Source organism: Drosophila subobscura, chromosome E, assembly GCF_008121235.1.
Source record: "Drosophila subobscura isolate 14011-0131.10 chromosome E, UCBerk_Dsub_1.0, whole genome shotgun sequence".
Taxonomy (NCBI): domain Eukaryota; kingdom Metazoa; phylum Arthropoda; class Insecta; order Diptera; family Drosophilidae; genus Drosophila; species Drosophila subobscura.
In genome coordinates this window covers 8,611,704-8,629,605 of record NC_048531.1, presented here as the reverse complement: position 1 = coordinate 8,629,605, position 17,902 = coordinate 8,611,704, and the positions used below count along the sequence as shown (strand labels likewise).

Here is a 17,902-nt window from a genome sequence, read left to right as displayed (position 1 = left end):
TTGGTTATCGATAAATATACAGAAATATACCCTTTCATTTTCAAAATATACTGTAAATATACCGTAGATATTATATCATTTTTCTCGACTTGATCTTCTGTTTAAGATTACTAGCTGGTTAGGGCTTTAAGCTTTAAACTTGTAATTTCACTCCAATCATCATTAAATTCTCCACAAGATTGGCTGATTTTCATAACTTATCTTTATTGGATTGACTGCCAAATGGCTAAAACAAAGAAGGTCAACCAGAAAAAAACACTAGAGTGTAGAATGGGTGAAGGAAAGAAGAACGACAATGTTCCATGCTGTGCTGCCAGATGGCTAGAAATTGTTTGCCTACTGTCAGAGGCTCGATGCGCTTAAATCGTTGGCCTAATAATGTTACGTTATTGAGTAAAGTAAAGCGTTGCATACCGCAAAGGCTTGTAACATAAAGTGTGCAATGACATGAAACATAGCAACTACATCGGATGTTACATTTATATTTGTCAACAAAAGATTTGTCATTTTCATGCTGTACTAACATATGTAATAAAAAAGCCAATCATAAAACTACTCCTATTCCTATGGGTGGCATATTATGGGCCCAGGAAACCTTCAATTTCCTTCTACAGGACTGTGTTATAATACCCTCCTCATGATGCTGATAATTTCGTTCCCATCTTCCCGTTGCCAGCGTATGCAGTCACAGCAAGCTCCGTTCTGTTCAGTAAAAAAGAAAAAAAAAAAATTAGCACATCCTCAGAGCAGATAAACGCATCCTTAGAACTGCCTCTTACCACTCCCAGTCCTTCCAGCCAGTCCTACATCACCCATGGAGAGTGTAGCCCAATTAGTGCTGCAGTAGGCATTTCAAATCCGTGCCCACAAAACGTCTAATCCACTGCCACCGACCTCTGCCGCTGCCTGTGCCGCTGCCTGTACCGCCCATGTCCGTTCCGTTCCACTTCGTTCTGGTGTGCTAGGAATCGGATCGGATCGGATCTGTGCCTAGTCCTGGCTAAATGTTGACAAATACAACACCTACGATACAAATAAAATTGCTACAGAAGTACCACCTAAAAACGGCAGACGGCAACGGCCACTGCGAGCGGAACGATTCAATTTTCACAAATTTACGCCAAAACCAAGAAACAGAAATGGAAACACAGAAACAGAAACAGAAACTAAAAGATTGCTCGACGCCGCCACTGAAGCTGTGGGTTTGCTCCTGCAGAGCTGCCGAGTCCACAAATTCGTAGCGGAGTCGAATCCCAGTCGCAGTCGCTGAGTCGCTGAGTCGGAGAGTCCTGCGAGTAGCCAGAGTCCTGTAGCTCACTCGAAAACCGCCACTCACCGTGGCTAATTGCTCATCAATAAAGGTCCTCGCTGTGCAGGACTCGGATTCCATTGAAAATTTGTTTGCAATGCTCCTCTGCTCGCTGCTCGCTGCTGTCTCTTCTCCATGTCCGTTGCAACCAAAATATTATGGTGTTCCCCGCTGTTCTCGCACAGCCAGCGCGAATTTGCTGCGGTAAGTCGATGCTGCTTTTGGGTCTCGACATCTCCTTCTCCTTTGGCCACTTGCATCTGTGTTTGTGTGTGTGTAGCATCTCTCTCTCTCTCTCTCTGCCTGTGTCTCCTTTGGCGGCACTGTGTCCTGTCGTCGTTGTTTTCTTGTGATTTGACATGTCTGTTAGCAGGATGCCTATGGGCCATGCATGACCCTGAGCCAGAGGACCCTATGTGTTCCACTTTGATGTGATTCGTCAATGCGGTGGACTACTGCTACCGACTCTTGGCACTCTGTGTCCTGTGTGTCCGCTGGTCTTGCATTTTCCGCAGTCTGCAGTTTGCGGCTTTCCAGCAGTGTTTGTTGGCGAATCTATCCCTTGGCTGGTGGCCCCTGCTGTTGCTGTTGCTGTTGCTCTCCTCCTGCCAAAAGTAGAATTTGTCACAGATGGAACTCGATTGGCTGCCCACCGCACCGCACCGCACTTTTCTGTATTTATAGAAAACGTGCACAATTGATTGGCCACCCCAATGGAGGGGAAGCTTCAACTTCAACTTCAACTCCATAGCCAAAGCCTTAGCCATTTTCCAACCCCACTCTAGAGATGGTTTTCCCTCCATTGATGATTGCCTGACTGCCACCCAGGATCAGGGACCTGCCTGAGGATCATCTTAAAAAAGAAACCGCTAATCATTTGGCACACACAAAGCGGCAACAATCCACTGGCCAAGCCTAATTATTTGACTCAATTGTGAGCCGCGGGCTCGTGGACACTTTTTGTGGCCTCTTTTTGTTCCCCGCTCCGACACTCGACAAAAAGCGAGCCAATTTTTTTTTTGTAGGCCACTTTGTTGCTCTTTTTATGAGTTTTTACCATTGTCCATTGCCCATTGTCGGTTTTTTCCTCGGCGGGCTGCGATCCTCGTTGGTGCCCTACAAACATCCTAATTACGGCAGTTAGTCGTTGTTCCCGAAGGGACCTGCATGGGACTACAGTTTATTACGCGCTCGAATTTCCACTAAAAATTGGAACGAAAAAAAAACTAGGTAGAGTGCCGCAGGGGCGCGCCTTTTTATTGGTGCACCTTCGGCGGAACTGAGAGCGCGACGACCGCAGGACAACGGCGAGGATGCTGCTCCCGAGCATGCATCCTGGCCATGGCCACGACCTCGCCTGCATTAGAAAACTAGATCAGTTTTTTGTTCTAATTTTTGTGCCCTGCTCTCCTTATGCTTTATGCTTTATGGTTTATGGTCCATTTCCATTTTCATTTCCATTTTCACTTCCCCTGGCCATTGTCCGGCCGCAAAACAAACTCTGGACGGGAATTATGGCGTGTACGTTATATGCAGATTTTTATGGGCTCTCTCGGGTGATCTAGTTCGCGGAATGGCCACGTATCCTGTAGCGCTGGGACCTCGACCGGGACGCTCGGAGCATGTATTAGGAAAGTAGATCAAGTTTTTTGTTTCCTTTGTGCGCTTTTTTCGCTGCGCTAGTTTTTTTCCCCGAACGCAGCAAACTGCTCTAATTTTTTAATTCTTCACGGGTTTTTATTGTGCTCCTGGAAAAACTGGCAGGACCATCCACAAGGTTAGGCTCGTTCCATTTACCTGTTAATGGTGGCCATAACTCACATCTACGTTCAGTGCTCTCATTTTTAAGATGCTTTCCCTCTGTATTCTTTTTCCGCTGCGGCATTCATATTTTTATGAGCCATGTTCCTCGAGCATAAATTATTTGAGTTTGTTTTCCCATTTGCTACGAAATTGTCCATTATTGGAAGCCTCTGCGGCGTTCCAGGGCACTCGATTGTAGTTCCTTTTGGGGGTGGAACTGAGCATCTCCCGGGGGATACTCGTACAGGGTGGAGTCTTGTCTTAAAGTGGAGGAAATTTTCAATCATGAAGTGGAATAAACTTGGTCTTACTTTTGGGTTGATTGTTGTGATTTATTAAAGGACTTTCTACAACAATAAAAAACACAAGTAAATGTAGTATTATTTTAATGATTCCTAGAGCCAAAACCGCGGAACATCTGAGACAGTTTATCCATAGAAAAGGGCACAAGATTCTCACAATTATTTGCACTCAGCTTCGCATTTTCCACCTACTAAAATATGTTTGTGTATTGCTCTCCATTCTGTTTATTTATTTACGTATTCATTTATGCAAAAAACAATAAATTTGTGTAATTATTTTATTGCGGAAATTACTCAACGCGCAATCATCGCAGTACAATTTGCTCGGCATTTTTATGGCCAATTTTTGCACAGACACACAGCACACAACGCACCGAGAGAGAGTCCTATGTCTATGGCTTTTGCCAATTCTGTTACCCGTCTCCCCTCCCCCGCCCTTCCCTCGTGTGTATTCGCCAGTTACTTCCCATGATGACGGACATAATCAGCGAGATCGGATCGGCGCTTTGTGCGTGCAAAATGTGCAATAAAGCAGCAACAACGGGAGGAGCGAATCCTGGCGGAGGCTTCCCGGTATTCCGCAGCGAAAGGCCAGAAAGTGTTTGTGGATTGAGTCGAGTCGTGGAATGGGCAGGTACACACTGCTCGACACTTTCGCCTGGTGAAAGGTCTGTCCATAAAGGGTATTTACTGTCGCTGCCGCAGTGTCGCCTGAAGCAGCTATGGCTATGGCTGGTTGAAGTTGCAAACTCAACCCAACCCGAAAAGGGACACTCTCGCGGACACACAGAGTCACAGACAATGGTGGCACAATAGGCAAGGTTGTGGGTAGGGTTCTGGCCGGATCGGGAAGGCTTGCACTGGGCCTTTTCCCAGTGCGGCCAGGAGAGAGGAGATCGCTCCAGGTAGAGCAGTAGAGCCTCTGGCGAGTTAATGCTAATGCAAATTGCGGCGCAATATAACCCAATAATTTGAACTAGCTCGCAGTGCCCAGCGGATGCAGCGAACGAGAGCAGAGAGTGAAATGTTGCAGGAAGGATGCGTTACTCGGGAATGGAATGCATAACAATGGGCAAGGACCAGGGTTCCGCGGAGTTCCTTGACCATTCTCGGGCGATGCTCTGCTCTGTGTTAATCCGTTTGCCATCAGCAAGATTATTAGTCAATTTTCATATTTGCAGTCGCTGCTTTTGGTTTCACTTTCCTTCTTCTTGCCTCATGTGGATGCCCCTGCCCCTGCCCCTGGCGACGAGTTAGATTTTATTGCAGCATCTTGAACAATCAACTGGCATTTGGCAACTGGCAGCATGCTGCGCGGCCAGGGTTAGGAGATTGCTCTACTTTCGCCTCAATTGAATCGAATGGTTCGGCGGAATTCGTTGCGAGGGTCCAAGGGTTGTCTCTCCGTATACTCCGTCTCTCCGCCGCTCAGGAGTTTCCACAGTCAACGCTTTTGCTGGTTTGTTTATTTGTTTGTTTGTTTCCAGCCCGGGATTAGCCGAGGGCTTGACTTGGAACCCAGCCAAAGCCAAGGGCTTTGCGCGACGGATCCTTAGCCCTATCTTGATCCCTAAACCGATCCCATTTGGCAATTTCATTAGAAAGTCATAAAAACACATCATAATGAGATGTCGAAGGGATTAAGGGACACACACACACACACACACACACACACACACACAGGCACAGGCACAGGCAGCAGCGCGCATCATTAACGGACTAACGGAATTGGGTTATTTTTTGCCGTTCTAAGCGGAGCTTAACCCTAAGCCACAAGCTTAACCCCTTGTGAGCCGCAGCAGGTACATAAATCGATGTCAGTTACAGCTACTGCTACTCCCCCCTCCCGCACCCCACTATCCACCCAAAAACTGGGCGTACGTACAGTTGCCTCCTCTCTGGATGATTATATCATCATAATAAATGTTTTTCCCAACGAAACTGAAACCGAGAAAAGTTTTCAAATTAAGTTGCGACCAAAGCAACTCCCCATCCACCGAAACTGTGCTCCATTATCGTAGATATCCCAGCCCGGAAAATGGTAATGGGCATCCCCAAACTCCAGCCGGGTGCTGTCTGTGTGTGCGGCAAGTGTGAGGCCGTTAAACGTGCAGCATTATATTAAGACTTCGTAAAAGAGCAAATAACTTGCTGGGACAAACAACGATCGATAAATGCTATATACTCAACGTACATAAATATGTATTTACATGGCCATGTACATGGGAGAATGGTGAAAGCAAGCAACCACCCTGCCATGCCATACCATTCTGCACTCTCTTCCGTTGCTTCTCCTACTTGCTGCTGCTGAGCAGCATTATGCCATATCATACTTGATGAAGCCGATAAAGTCGCATTATTAAGGGGGCACCTCACGTCTCGCTCGCTCTGGGGCGCCTGCCTGCTTGCGGACAAGCGAAACAAAAGATTCGCTCATCCGCTATGAATACCAAATTCCATTCCATTCCTCTCTCTTGCAGTGCACAGACACAGAGAGAGAGAGAGAGAGAGAGAGAGAGAGAGAGCGAGAGCAAGACCGAAGAGCGAGGCGAGCTCCATGATAACTTGATTATGTTCTCCGCTGCCCGCCCCCCCGCTTGGCATCCGCAACACAGTTATTTTTTCTTCCTCCCTTTTGTTCCGGCATCGTAATTGCCTTCATCGTCGCATAATTGTCAGCCAGCAGCAAGCAGCAGCAGCAGCAGCAGCAGCAGCGACTCCGCTCTCAAAGCACCGCAAGATTAGCACCCTCATCTGCTGTCCCGCTCGCACGCCCGGCTGCCTGCTTTGATTGGCTGCAGTGCGGCGGCTGGCAGCCATTGCAGGCACGGCCGCAGCGGTATATAAGGGCCGCGGGGTGGACGAGAGAGGCACACTCGAACTGTGACCGTCGCACAGTCAAGCCAGAGACTCGATCCGCTCCGCAAAGAGAAATTCGAAGAGAAGTCGCAGAGACAACGCCCCGCACGCACAGAACCAGCCAAGAAAACTCACACATTCGACTCAGCCATGCACGGATACCGAACCTACAACATGGAGAGCCACCATCACGACTCCAATGCCGTCGACCAGAAGCCCCTCGTGGTCGATCTGATGGCCACGCACTACGGCAAACCCCAGACGCCGCCGCCGTCGCCAAATGGTAAGTTGTCTCACAGCCCTCAATGGATTCCCCTTCGACAGATGACTAACCCAAGCTTTTCCTCCTGCTTGCAGAGTGCCTATCCAGTCCGGACAACTCGCTGAATGGCAGCCGCAACTCCGAGATTCCCGCTGATCCGTCGGTTCGACGCTACCGAACCGCCTTCACACGCGATCAGCTCGGACGCCTCGAGAAGGAGTTCTACAAGGAGAACTACGTCTCCCGCCCGCGCCGCTGCGAGCTGGCCGCCCAGCTCAATCTGCCCGAGTCCACCATCAAGGTGTGGTTCCAGAACCGCCGCATGAAGGACAAGCGCCAGCGCATTGCCGTCGCCTGGCCGTACGCCGCCGTCTACTCCGACCCCGCTTTCGCCGCTTCCATCCTGCAAGCGGCTGCCAATAGCGTGGGCATGCCCTATCCCCCGTACGCCGCTGCCGCCGCCGCGGCCGCCTCCAATCCGATGCTGCCCACGATGACAGCGATGCCCTCGATGCAGTCCATGCAGTCGATGCAGCAGATGCAGCAGATGCAGTCCATGCAGCAGATGCAGGTCCCCGTCCCCGGGGGACACGCACCCTCGCCGTACGGACAGTACCGCTACAGCCCCTACCACATTCCCGCCCGCCCCCACCACGCGCCGCACATGCACCCACACGGGATGATGGGAGCAGCGGCCGCCTCCTCCGCGATGGGATATCCGGGTGCAGCCATGGCCGCTGCCGCCGCCATGCCCACCGCCTCCTGCTATGCCGCCCTCAGTGTGCCCAAGACACAGACGCCGCCGCTGGATCTGCAGTCCTCCTCCTCGCCGCACTCCTCCACGCTCTCGCTCAGCCCCGTCGGCTCGGACCACGCCAAAGTGTTTGACCGCAGTCCCGTGGCCCCGGCGACGGCCAGCAACACCACCGCCAGCCCGCTGCCAGCTCCGGGTCTGCTGATGACCAGCGCCAAGCGTCCCGCCTCCGAGATGTCACCCCCGACCACGGTGCTGGCGGAGCCCAAGCCGAAACTCTTCAAGCCCTACAAGACTGAGGCGTAGGTCCAGCTCCCGTCTCCCCCCTCCCCCTTTGAGGATTGTACAAATTAGAATTAGCACCCAAAATCCTATTTATTGAATGCCCCGTCTGGATGGATGTACTAGCTGTAGTTAAACCAAGTAATTAGCATTGAAGATCCAACACGAAATCAAAAATAAATCTACAAACAATTCGAAAATTATATGCAAACATCTTTGATCTCCGCTACCTGAGGGTCCGCTGGCTGATGGGTGAGAGTTGCCTGGCAATTTACGATCCAACTGAGCGTTGGATTTGTCAGCGCTTCTATGTTTATGGACCTGGCCTCTTGGATTAGCCGTGGAGAAACACAAACATCGAGCCAGCGACGGCAGCTGCTTGATGCTGCTCCTCGACTCCTGGCCCGACCTTCGCCCGTAGGGAGGGAAAACGGTGTGCAAATTGCGAGGCGGAACGGGGACAAGCGTGCCTGCGAAGTGGCCTTCGGAAGAGCAGTGCTGGGCCACCCACAAGCACGAGGACAACGACATCCACGGGGGTTTGGCACAAGCCAGAAATCAGCACACAGCACAGCAGAGAGTTTGGGCTCCGTCGGTGCTCGAGGCGGGATCGCATTAATGCGATTCGACCCCGCAGTGCCAGGCAGCAGCCTTGGATATGGATGTGAATGTGGCAGCCTGCTCCCTGCCACGCGTCAGGTTGCATTGCGAGTCAAAATCAATTGCAGTGTCCTCGAATTGTGCTCGGCTAATTAATTGTCACCTCACCCGTTGTGTGCTCACTCCGTGCTGTGCTGTGCCTCAGTTATGGCCTTCTGTGCTCCGGCAATTGTCATAATTGAGAAATCATTGGCAAAAATAGCAAACAAACAGAGAGAGAGAGAGATAAACGAGGAGAAAGCGTATCCTGGGCAGCAATCAAATTTGGATTTAATTGCCAAACAAAACATGTGTTTCAATTGCAGCACCAGCAGCAGGAGCAGCAGCGGCAGCAGGAGCAGCCCTCAAAGGGGTGTGTGGGCTGGGCTGGTGTCAATTGCTCATAATTCCACAAAGCATAGCATGGCAAAAAAAGGACAAAACAGAGGGCAGGCAGGACATCCAACAACCCCTGGTACTATATCTAATTGAGCGTTCGTATCAAAACATGTTTTGACACTTGCCAGCGAGCCGTAAAAAATGGTCTGTGAAGTGCTCGACCCGGAACATCGGAGTCAGTCGATGGCCCCTTCTGGCGTGACACCCCTTTCGTGGTGTGGTGGCTGCGGCTGCTGGCTGCTCTTCCCTTTCGGGGGATGCAACACAAGTGGCAACATTTTATGATTTGATAATAAAGATACACAAGCAGCAGGAGGATGAGCTCTGTTTTGCCCTGGGGAATGCCTCGGATACAGTAAATTAAAAAACAGCAAAACAGGAAAATCTCTGCTGGATTGGGGTGTGGCTGGAGTGGGTGACGCTGGGCAGAGTGTTAGCTTTGGGCTGTGCAGGTTGATAATTAATCATGTGGGGATTAGGGCTTAGGCTTGTTGGAAATGTACCAATCATCAAGTTGTTTATTGAAAAATTATGCGACTATGCGGACGGATTAGGACACACCAGCTGGGAGACACCAACGTCCACCCTCGACTGTCTATCTCGGTCTGTGCGGGAAGCAGCTGCGCTTTTCATAAAAGAGTTGACCGATTCTCAGACTAGTCGTGGGCATAAATGCGATATTATTATCAATTAGGCATTTGTATCTAATTCGGCATTGTCTCTGAGTTCGACAGCGACTGAGATTCCGACAACGACTCATCCCATGCTCATATTTCAACTCGAGAGATCTTGTGTTTTATGGTGGGGCAATCAATGGATGGATGGATGGATGGATACACACGGAAAGCAATGAATGGCAGCCACTTCATGCGAAGTTCTCCCACGTCTGCCACGAGAGAGCAAAACAATGCATTATTCAATAGCATTAACCAAGGCAAGGCTCAGCCTCAGTTTGAGTCTCCTCCTGCCTCGATGTGCAAACAAAGTTAAGTTTTATTGGGGCGTGATGAGTGGACGTTGGTTTTGGTTTTGGTTTCGGTTTCTGTTTCTGATTTCTTTTAATAGTGAATTAGCACCTCTTTCCTCAAGCGGGGGTTATGGCTGGGGCTGGCAGACCGACAAAAGGCAGCTTTTGTGCGTGGCTGAAGGCGACCGCAATCCAGAGAGTCTCCTCTCGGTCCTCTCGGTCCTCTCGGTCCTCTCTTTATGAGCTACGAATTTCACACTAACGGTCAATGAATATAAAGTGATCATCAGACGTTGGCTGCAGCCACCGAAGGGTGCAGGAGAATCCACACGGCAAACATCTAAAGATGGGCATGGAAATGTCTTCCCCGATTCCCATTCACTTCCAGCATAACTGCAAGTCCAACGATTTTTTGAGCGCTAAACGAAGTCGAAAAATGTTTTATGGTTGTGCCAATAGATGTGTACCCCCAGTGCGGGGGTGGGGGTTGGGCTTTTGCAATCAGCTATCCCATGAATAAACATCTTTGTAAAATGATGATGCCAGGGGCATGGAGCATGGAAATAATTTCACACATTTCCAGCACACACAGCAGACGGAGTTGTCCGAGTAGAACCCGTTTGTCGCCACAAATATGACTCGGCGCAGCTACAACAATTTGTATCTACTCTTCTGTATCTATGTATGTATGTGTCTGTGTATCCATTGGATGTGCTGTGGCAATTTGCACGCTGTCCATTAACGGAGCATGGAGACCATGCGCCATTCCATTTATCGGATCTCATTCGGACTCATTCTGCCAGCCTCATCATTTTCATGGATATTAACAAACTGATAATCGCAACAATCCAATTACAAGCGGGGGGAGCTGGAATGGCCCTGTTTAGCCAACATTTCCATACCGAGAGAGAGGGTAGAGGGTAGAGGCTAGAGCGTAGAGCGTAGAGCGTAGAGGGTGGCCGCATTCGACTGCAATTGGTCAGGGTTCATTGTAAATGGTGAATGCTCAATGGAAATTGACAATGAAATGCCCCGGAAATCAAATCGATTGCCCCTTGATGGATGCTGCGGCTGTCCGAGAAAGTTGCAAGTTTTTAGGGTCAGCCAAAGGAGGGGGCCGCAGGACAGGCCATAAATTTGCAGCTGAGATAATGAAACTAGAATGATTGCGGCAATCACTGGTGTGGCTGAAAGGACTCCCTGCCAGAGGTGGAGCGTGCACTCACTCTGCGCATGTCCCAGCCGCATACATAGCGATAGATACAGGCTACAGGATACAGCAGACAGCAGACAGCAACCAGGACCATGGCCAGTACATAGAATACATAATGTAGAGAGGGACACTCTCTCTGTGGTGTTCTTTTCTGCTGTTTTGTCTCGCTGCCGATTACCGATTCTAGAGTTTGCAGGACTTTCAGATCCTGCGCACGACGGTGTCAACTTTATTGCGGTTTGACTTTGCCCCTCGAGAAGTCAGCGGCTACGTTCCACATAGCCCATAGCCACAGTCGGAGCCATAGCCATGGCCAGGACGATGCAAGGTCCCAGGTTCTGCTGCGACCGTGATTTACAATTCTCATTTTTTTCGCGTTATTTTTTTAGGGGCTTTAATGGCCATCGTAAAGCCGCAGGACCTGCGACCACTCCGCTCTCTCTTCCCCTCCCTCTCTCTCTCTCTATCTCCGTGAGTGCGAGCAGGAGGGCGGCATCGGTGGTTCACATTTCGCGAACTGATTCTAAAAAAAATGAAATCATTTTTTCTCGAATTTCGCAGAGGCGACTGTGTCCAGGCTCTTTGTCCTGGGCCATTGCCCGTCCTTTTTTGCACACTCGGCATTGCTTTTTTTCCCCGCCTCGAGTGCTACCTAGGTCCTGCGGGGTTTTATGACGGAGATGATAATTCTGTTAGGCGAGTCTGTGAGGCTCTCGCGGTGCTGTTCCGTTTTTTAGGCCATACAAATTAGGCGGCATAAAAAAACTGCATTGGAATTCTAGTTCTAGTTTCAGATTTTTAGGTTTCCAGAGTTCCTCGGACTCTGGGCAGATTCTCGTAGCGAATTCGCAGAATTCGGAAGCAAAACACGGAACCGAGTGCCAAATATCCGCTAAGCAGCGCCTGACCTTGCCTCCTCGTGCTGGGCCGTAAAAAAATTGACTCGCTGCGGTGTGCTGGATATTTTTTAGAAATTACTCTGAACAGTCGATCCTGTTTTTTGATTCTGCATCGTAAACGAATAAAAAAGAAGAGCACACAAAGCAGTGCCAGAACGGACACTAAAATGATCTTTTTATGGTTCCACCGCTAAAAAAGTAAGTCACAAAGTCGCTTCGCTTCGCTTCCCTTTCTCTGTCCCTGTCTCTGGCTTCGAGCGAAGTCGCTGGTCCTCCTTCTGCTCTCTGGCAGAGATCCGTTGATGCCCCAAGGTCGTGCCCGCTACGGGGAAAGCCGCAGGACGCTTCCACATCAAAGTTTTCGAGACCGCCGCAGCTCCAGCTTCCAGGGATTCAGATTCACACGATTAGCAGCGGCATTTCCACCTTTGAAATTGACATGCAAATTAAGCGAATGATTTCCCGGCCAGTGGTCATGCCCATTAGGGAGTCGCATCAATGCCCCACCTCCCAGCAGCAGCCACAGTTGCAGTCACCGCCAATGCCACTGCCACTGCCACTGCCACCAGTCGTGACCTTCAGGGATCGTTTATTGTTCTTCCCTGATTTTGCTTATTTTTTTTCACAGGCAATTTGCGCCTGCTTCTGATGTCCCTCTCGCTCCCTGCATGTGTGCCTGTGTGTGTGTGTGTGTGTGTTGTGTCCTTTTTAACATTTGGCATGCTAAAAATCTGCGCGATCTTAGCCAGAATCCGAGTGGGATTAGAGCATTTATGGCCCTCTCCTCGCAGCCTCAATCCTCCATAAAACGCTAAGCGCTTTCCCCTAATGCATCTTTTAGGTGCCGTTGCTGTGGACAACTTTTTAATAGAGCATTCCACAAGATGGCGATGGATATGGATATGAGAGGGGGAGGCGACTCCCCACTGGCAGCTGGGAAATGCATCCGGATCCAGAAATATCCCATGGAAGCAGCCATCAATTAGCATACAATTAAAGAATGCTTAAACAGGGAAATCAACTTGAGAGGCAGCTCCCAGATGTAGCTGTAGCTGTAAGTGGCCGGAGGCTGCGGCTGGGATCAGATCAAAGCGACGACAACATAATTGCTGCTTCACTTCACAGTTTTCGGAGCACACTCAAGACACAGATACACAGGCACACATATTGCATATCTGAGTATCTGCATCTTCCCCTATCGTGTGTATCTTTTTTATGTCGCTGCGACATGCCTCTGCGGTGGCCTTTGAGAGCCACTCTGACTGCTGGCGCCTGCTAATTGCAGATCCGAGCTGATGGCAGCGTTTCCAGCGGCATCCACTTGAGGACATGTCCACTGCGGAAGTCACTTCCTGATGTCCTTGAGCGGGCTCCGACTAGCCCGATCCCTTAATGATAATTCCATGGAGGAGAGCTCTGATATTTGTCGGAATATCTGTACCTGATGCCGGCAGCAAGTCCGAGACTAATCCACAAATATTGTCAACTCTTTGGCTCTAATCTGCGCGCCCTAATCACTTCCCTGAAATGCATAATTGTGCCGTGGCTTTTGATACGCTCCTGGCAAGACACAAAGATTGGCAAATCCCGGCTGGGACAATGCCCCGCAGAATGGACAACAAGTAGCGGCGAATTAGCAATCCTATCATGCTTTTATGGCCTGCCCAACTCTTGCCTTTCCACGGCTCTAGCTGCTGGCTGCTGGTCTGCTGGTCTGCCCTTCTCCCGAATCGTAGGCAGCGTCAACCCCTTTAGGGCGATAATCCTTCTAAATGTTTGCATTAATTTCGAGGCGTGGACGGATTAGGGCGTTCGCCCTGGGCGTTACCCGCAGCAGAAACCGCCGTCCAGGAGGACGCTTGACTGCACCGACTGCGAGGTGCTCGCCGACGACCTGCCGTCTAATCCTTTCGCATTTGCAACTGACTTCTGTGCCAAGTACGCCCCTAATCCCCTGCCCTCCGCGAAGGAGCTGCGTCCCGTTCGGGGACAGGCTCCGCGACAGCGACTGTAACCGGATTATCGCCGATTACCCCAGATGATCCGCAGAAAGTCAATCTGGTTCGGGCCTAATGAACACGAAACGACGCAGCGCAGCGCAGCCAAGTCAATCCTTTCGGCCCCGTTCCACTCCCACTCCACACACACACAGAAAGAGAGAGAGAGAGATCCTTCGATCGCGGATCTCTCTGTTTATTTGTTTGTTTTCGTTTGTTTTGAGAATTTCTGGCAATTAAGTTTCGCGATTTGATGCGGGGTCGGGGCTGCGGGGGCGAGCGCATCAAATCCGTTTTGGCCATACCTGAACCTGTGTCTTGTCCTGCATCCTTTACACAGGCTCTACTCTCTCTCTCTCTCTCGCTCTCCCTGACTCCCTCCAAGGCCGCAAAGTCAACAAGTCGGCTGAGAATTTTCCCTTTATTTGCGTGCATTTTTTATGCCGAACTTTGTCTTCCGCTCATTGCGCAGATGATGCGGGGATTATGCGTTGATTGCGTGCAATTACGACTCCCGAATCCTGCGAAACAGTGCAAACTTCCTGTTAAATCCTTTGAGAGCCCAGAACCCCTTTTGTCCAGCCCAAGGACAGCGCGACGCGGCCTCTGTTTTCCACGCCGTTTGCTGGCATTGCAGCAGCTTGCGTAAAATTTCATAACCCTACGCGGCGGTAAGTGGTATGCGGATGCGTTTCGCGGAACGAGCATCCTGGCGATTATCCCTTTTTACCTCTTGCCAATCCGTTGGCTAAAAAACAGCTCCGACACTTCCGCGAAAGAAAAAAGCAAATAAAAAACACTGAGAGAAAAGATTGCATACCTGGCAGCATAGATCCTTTCGCAATAAACCACGCAAGATGAGGTCCTGTCCGGTTATATAACGGGTTTATATGAGGATGAGTCTGGCAAAGAAAGGTTGAGAGAGTTAGCCTCAGACTCAGCTTCAGCTTCAGCTTCAGTTAATTGCTCAGGCAGCCAGCAATTGCCGGCAATTATAAAACAACGCAGATGCGGCGCATCTTTATGCACCCACTCCCACTCCCACTTCCCCTCTCTATATCTCCAGGATCTGCGAACGGGTGATAAATGTGCGTGATTTGGAATGAATGCGCATCGATTAAAACCGCAGGGCAATCAATTTAGCGCCTTTTACACCAAAATTGGCTTGAACACATCCAATTAATGTCAGCGGGTGAACGCACAAACACAGGCAGGCAGGCAGGCAGGCAGCAACCCCATCCATCCGGGGCCCAACCCCGAGAAACAATTACAACAAAGCAACAAACCACCCACGCCACAGAGAGAGAGAGAGGGGGGAAGGGTGAGAGAAACGCTGGGTAGGGGGTTACAGAGGGAAGCATTCCGGACAATAAACCTTCAATAAAGCGAATCCAGCGTGAGGCGTCGACGTCTAATTGCTGTTAACTCGTCAACGAGGAGCGCTCCCTCAGGATCCCTGTGCTCCGTTTGCTCCCTTTCTGATTAAGTATTGCTGGGGTGGGGCTGTCAGATTAGGTGGCGGGGCAGCCAGAGAGAGGGAGAGCGACAGCGCGGAAGTTGGGGCGCGGCAAAGTACACTCTTTGCATCATACACCGCAATGAATGAGTGCCCCATAATTGTGACTTTGAGACAAGCGACGGCCATCTTTATGTACCCAAACACTCCCCTGCCCCCAACCCCTCTCTGTGCTCTCTTCTTTGCATACAAACTTATGCTCTTGCTCTCACACTGCACACACTCACACTCTCTCTCTTTTGGGCCGCTCTCTTGCGCATGCGTCTTGGCACAGAGGGAGACTGCGCGCTCATTGGCTGTCAGGGGGGGCGTTGCTTGGAGCCATTGCTACAGCAGACTGGCGGGGACTGTATCTGTATCCGCTGCTATGGCTGCTCTGCCGCGCTGCTTTTGCTGTCGCTGCTCTGCTTATGGCTAATAAAGTAAAGCGAAATAAAACGCTGCCATAATTGCCATTAATGCCGCAACCATGAATACTAAAAAGTTTTTACGAGAATAAGCTGCAGTTGAGTCGAGCGGGAGTATGCCATATGCAGCATCATCAGACAGGCCAGGTTGATGCCCCAAAAGAACGGACAGGATTCATGTTGATTCATCTGCAGGTGGGCTCTAGCAAACGCAAAAATAATTTTAATTTCTTTAAATTTATTTTACATCTCCTGGCACCGAAAGTATGCAACACTTTCATTTATCGTAGACTCTTACGTTGCAAGGACATTTCATTTGTAAAGCATCGAGACATTGTCAGTTAGCAGACCCCAACAGTCTGGCAGCATCAACACATGCTTGGCGTTGACTGACTTAAGTTGTTGAAAAGTAGAAAAGGTGTATTTGGCATGTAAAATTATGACATTTTTGTTAACCTTTTTTGTTTAAACCATATTTTCTAAATAATAAAATAAAAAATAGTCTCCAACGCTAGCCAATGAGCAAGAAAATGGATCTATCGATCGTAAAAAATTGTACGAGAAGTCCTGACAATACTCGCTGGCATGCATTATCAAGACGAATATAAAAATCGAGGAAAATTCACAGAGAACGCTTAACGTAACCCCTTGTTGAACAGTGGATATTTCAATTTACATACAAACATTATGAAAGTCTAAGTTGGCCACTAGGACTAGAAAATGATTGAGAGTAAATACATACAAATAAAAGAAAATAAAGAAAATCAAAGAAATCCGTTATTTAGACTACAATGATGATTTTATCATTAGGAAAAGAAAGGAGTAATTACAATGTATAAACCGGAGTCAAGTCCCAATTATGTTGATAGTTGATAGAAGAGCTGCCCCCCAAACCACTCCGAGCTTATTGTAATATTTACTTATGTTCCCTTTGTGCAATTTTCAGGAAAGCAATAGAATTTCTTTTCCTCTTTTGTTGCGCGCGCTATTTTTCAAAAATTGTCTATAATATCAGTTAACCTACTTGTGTCTCTACGTGTTACATACATTTTTACATACTGATCTTACTTGCTTCCAGAAGGGGTGATTTAACAATAAAATTCAAATACAAATTTGTAAAATATAAGGTCATAAGGTATACAATCCAATAAAAAGGAGTATTTATAATAAGCACAATTGATTCTTCAATCGGATTAAAATATTGTTTAAGTTTTAAAAGTCCATGCAAGCAAGTAATATCAAATAGAACATCAAAGTTGAGGAATAGTGCTTGTATATGTAAGTGTGCACGCATATTTTTTTTTGTATACTTTTTGTGGGATTTCTGTGCTTATATTGCTGTTGATCTAATCTTCTCTTTGATGAAAAATCCTCTCTTAGGCATGTGACCGCAAGGTATGGCAAGCAGGTAGAAAAGGACGAACTTTCGAAGCTCTCACCTGCTTACAGGATCCGTAATAGTGCATGCGAGATCATCTGGCAGGAGAGGATTTCCCTGTCCGTTCAGACACTGGAGAGGATTTCCATGAACTTCCCTGGAAGAACATCCCACGTAGGATTAAAATCGCCGGTGTAATTTACCTGGCGCCAGGTAATAAATTATATTAATGTTTGACCATAGAAAATATAAAGTATATACAAATAAAAGAGAGTAAATATAATCTAAGAAATCAGTGATTAGTTAGACGATAATGATTTTTTCATCATTATCAAGTATTCCTTAGCAAAAGAAAGGAATATTTTCAATGTATAAACCGGAGTATAGCCCCAATTATGTTGTAAAGATAGAAGAACTGCCCCCCAAACCACTCCGAGCTTATTATTCTTATTAATTATGTTCCCTTTGTGCAATTTTAAGGAAAAAAATAGAATATCTTGTCCTCTTTTGTTGCGCGCGATATTTTGCAAACATTTTTAATGACATCAGTTAACGTAGATGTCTCTCTACATGTTACATACATTTACATACTGAAGAAAAAGCTCTCTTGCTTGCAGAAAGGGTGATTTAAAAAAAAATTCAAATACAAATTTGTAATATATTAGGTCATAAGGTGCGCAATCCAATAAAATGAGTATTTATAATGACTCAAATTGATTCATAAAACGGATTAAATTATTGTTTCAGTGTTAAAAGTGTTTGCAAGCTGGTAATATCAAATAGAACATCAACATCGAGGAATATGATTCAAGACTACGGTATATTTACGGTATATTTGTAACATGAAACGGTATAATTTGGTATATTTTTAAAGTCAGGCGGTATATTTAATCAACAAGACAAAGTGATCACTGGT

General features: G+C 48.2%; 1 protein-coding gene across 1 annotated transcript; it reads left to right on the top strand.

The window, feature by feature from the left end:
• Positions 1-6,301: 6,301 nt before the first annotated feature.
• On the top strand, positions 6,302-7,687 carry LOC117890261 (segmentation protein even-skipped). Its single transcript, XM_034795018.1, has 2 exons — positions 6,302-6,556; positions 6,631-7,687. Exons 1-2 carry the CDS (start codon positions 6,424-6,426, stop codon positions 7,593-7,595), a joined length of 1,098 nt encoding a protein of 365 aa, XP_034650909.1. The 5' UTR covers positions 6,302-6,423; the 3' UTR covers positions 7,596-7,687.
• Positions 7,688-17,902: the final 10,215 nt, after the last annotated feature.

Bases quoted from the DNA above. Each gene is read 5' to 3' on its own strand.
- LOC117890261 (XM_034795018.1), top strand. From the start codon at position 6,424: ATGCACGGATACCGAACCTACAACATGGAGAGCCACCATCACGACTCC. The intron at 6,557-6,630 runs GTAAGTTGTCTC...TCCTGCTTGCAG, and splicing joins GCCGCCGCCGTCGCCAAATG to AGTGCCTATCCAGTCCGGAC.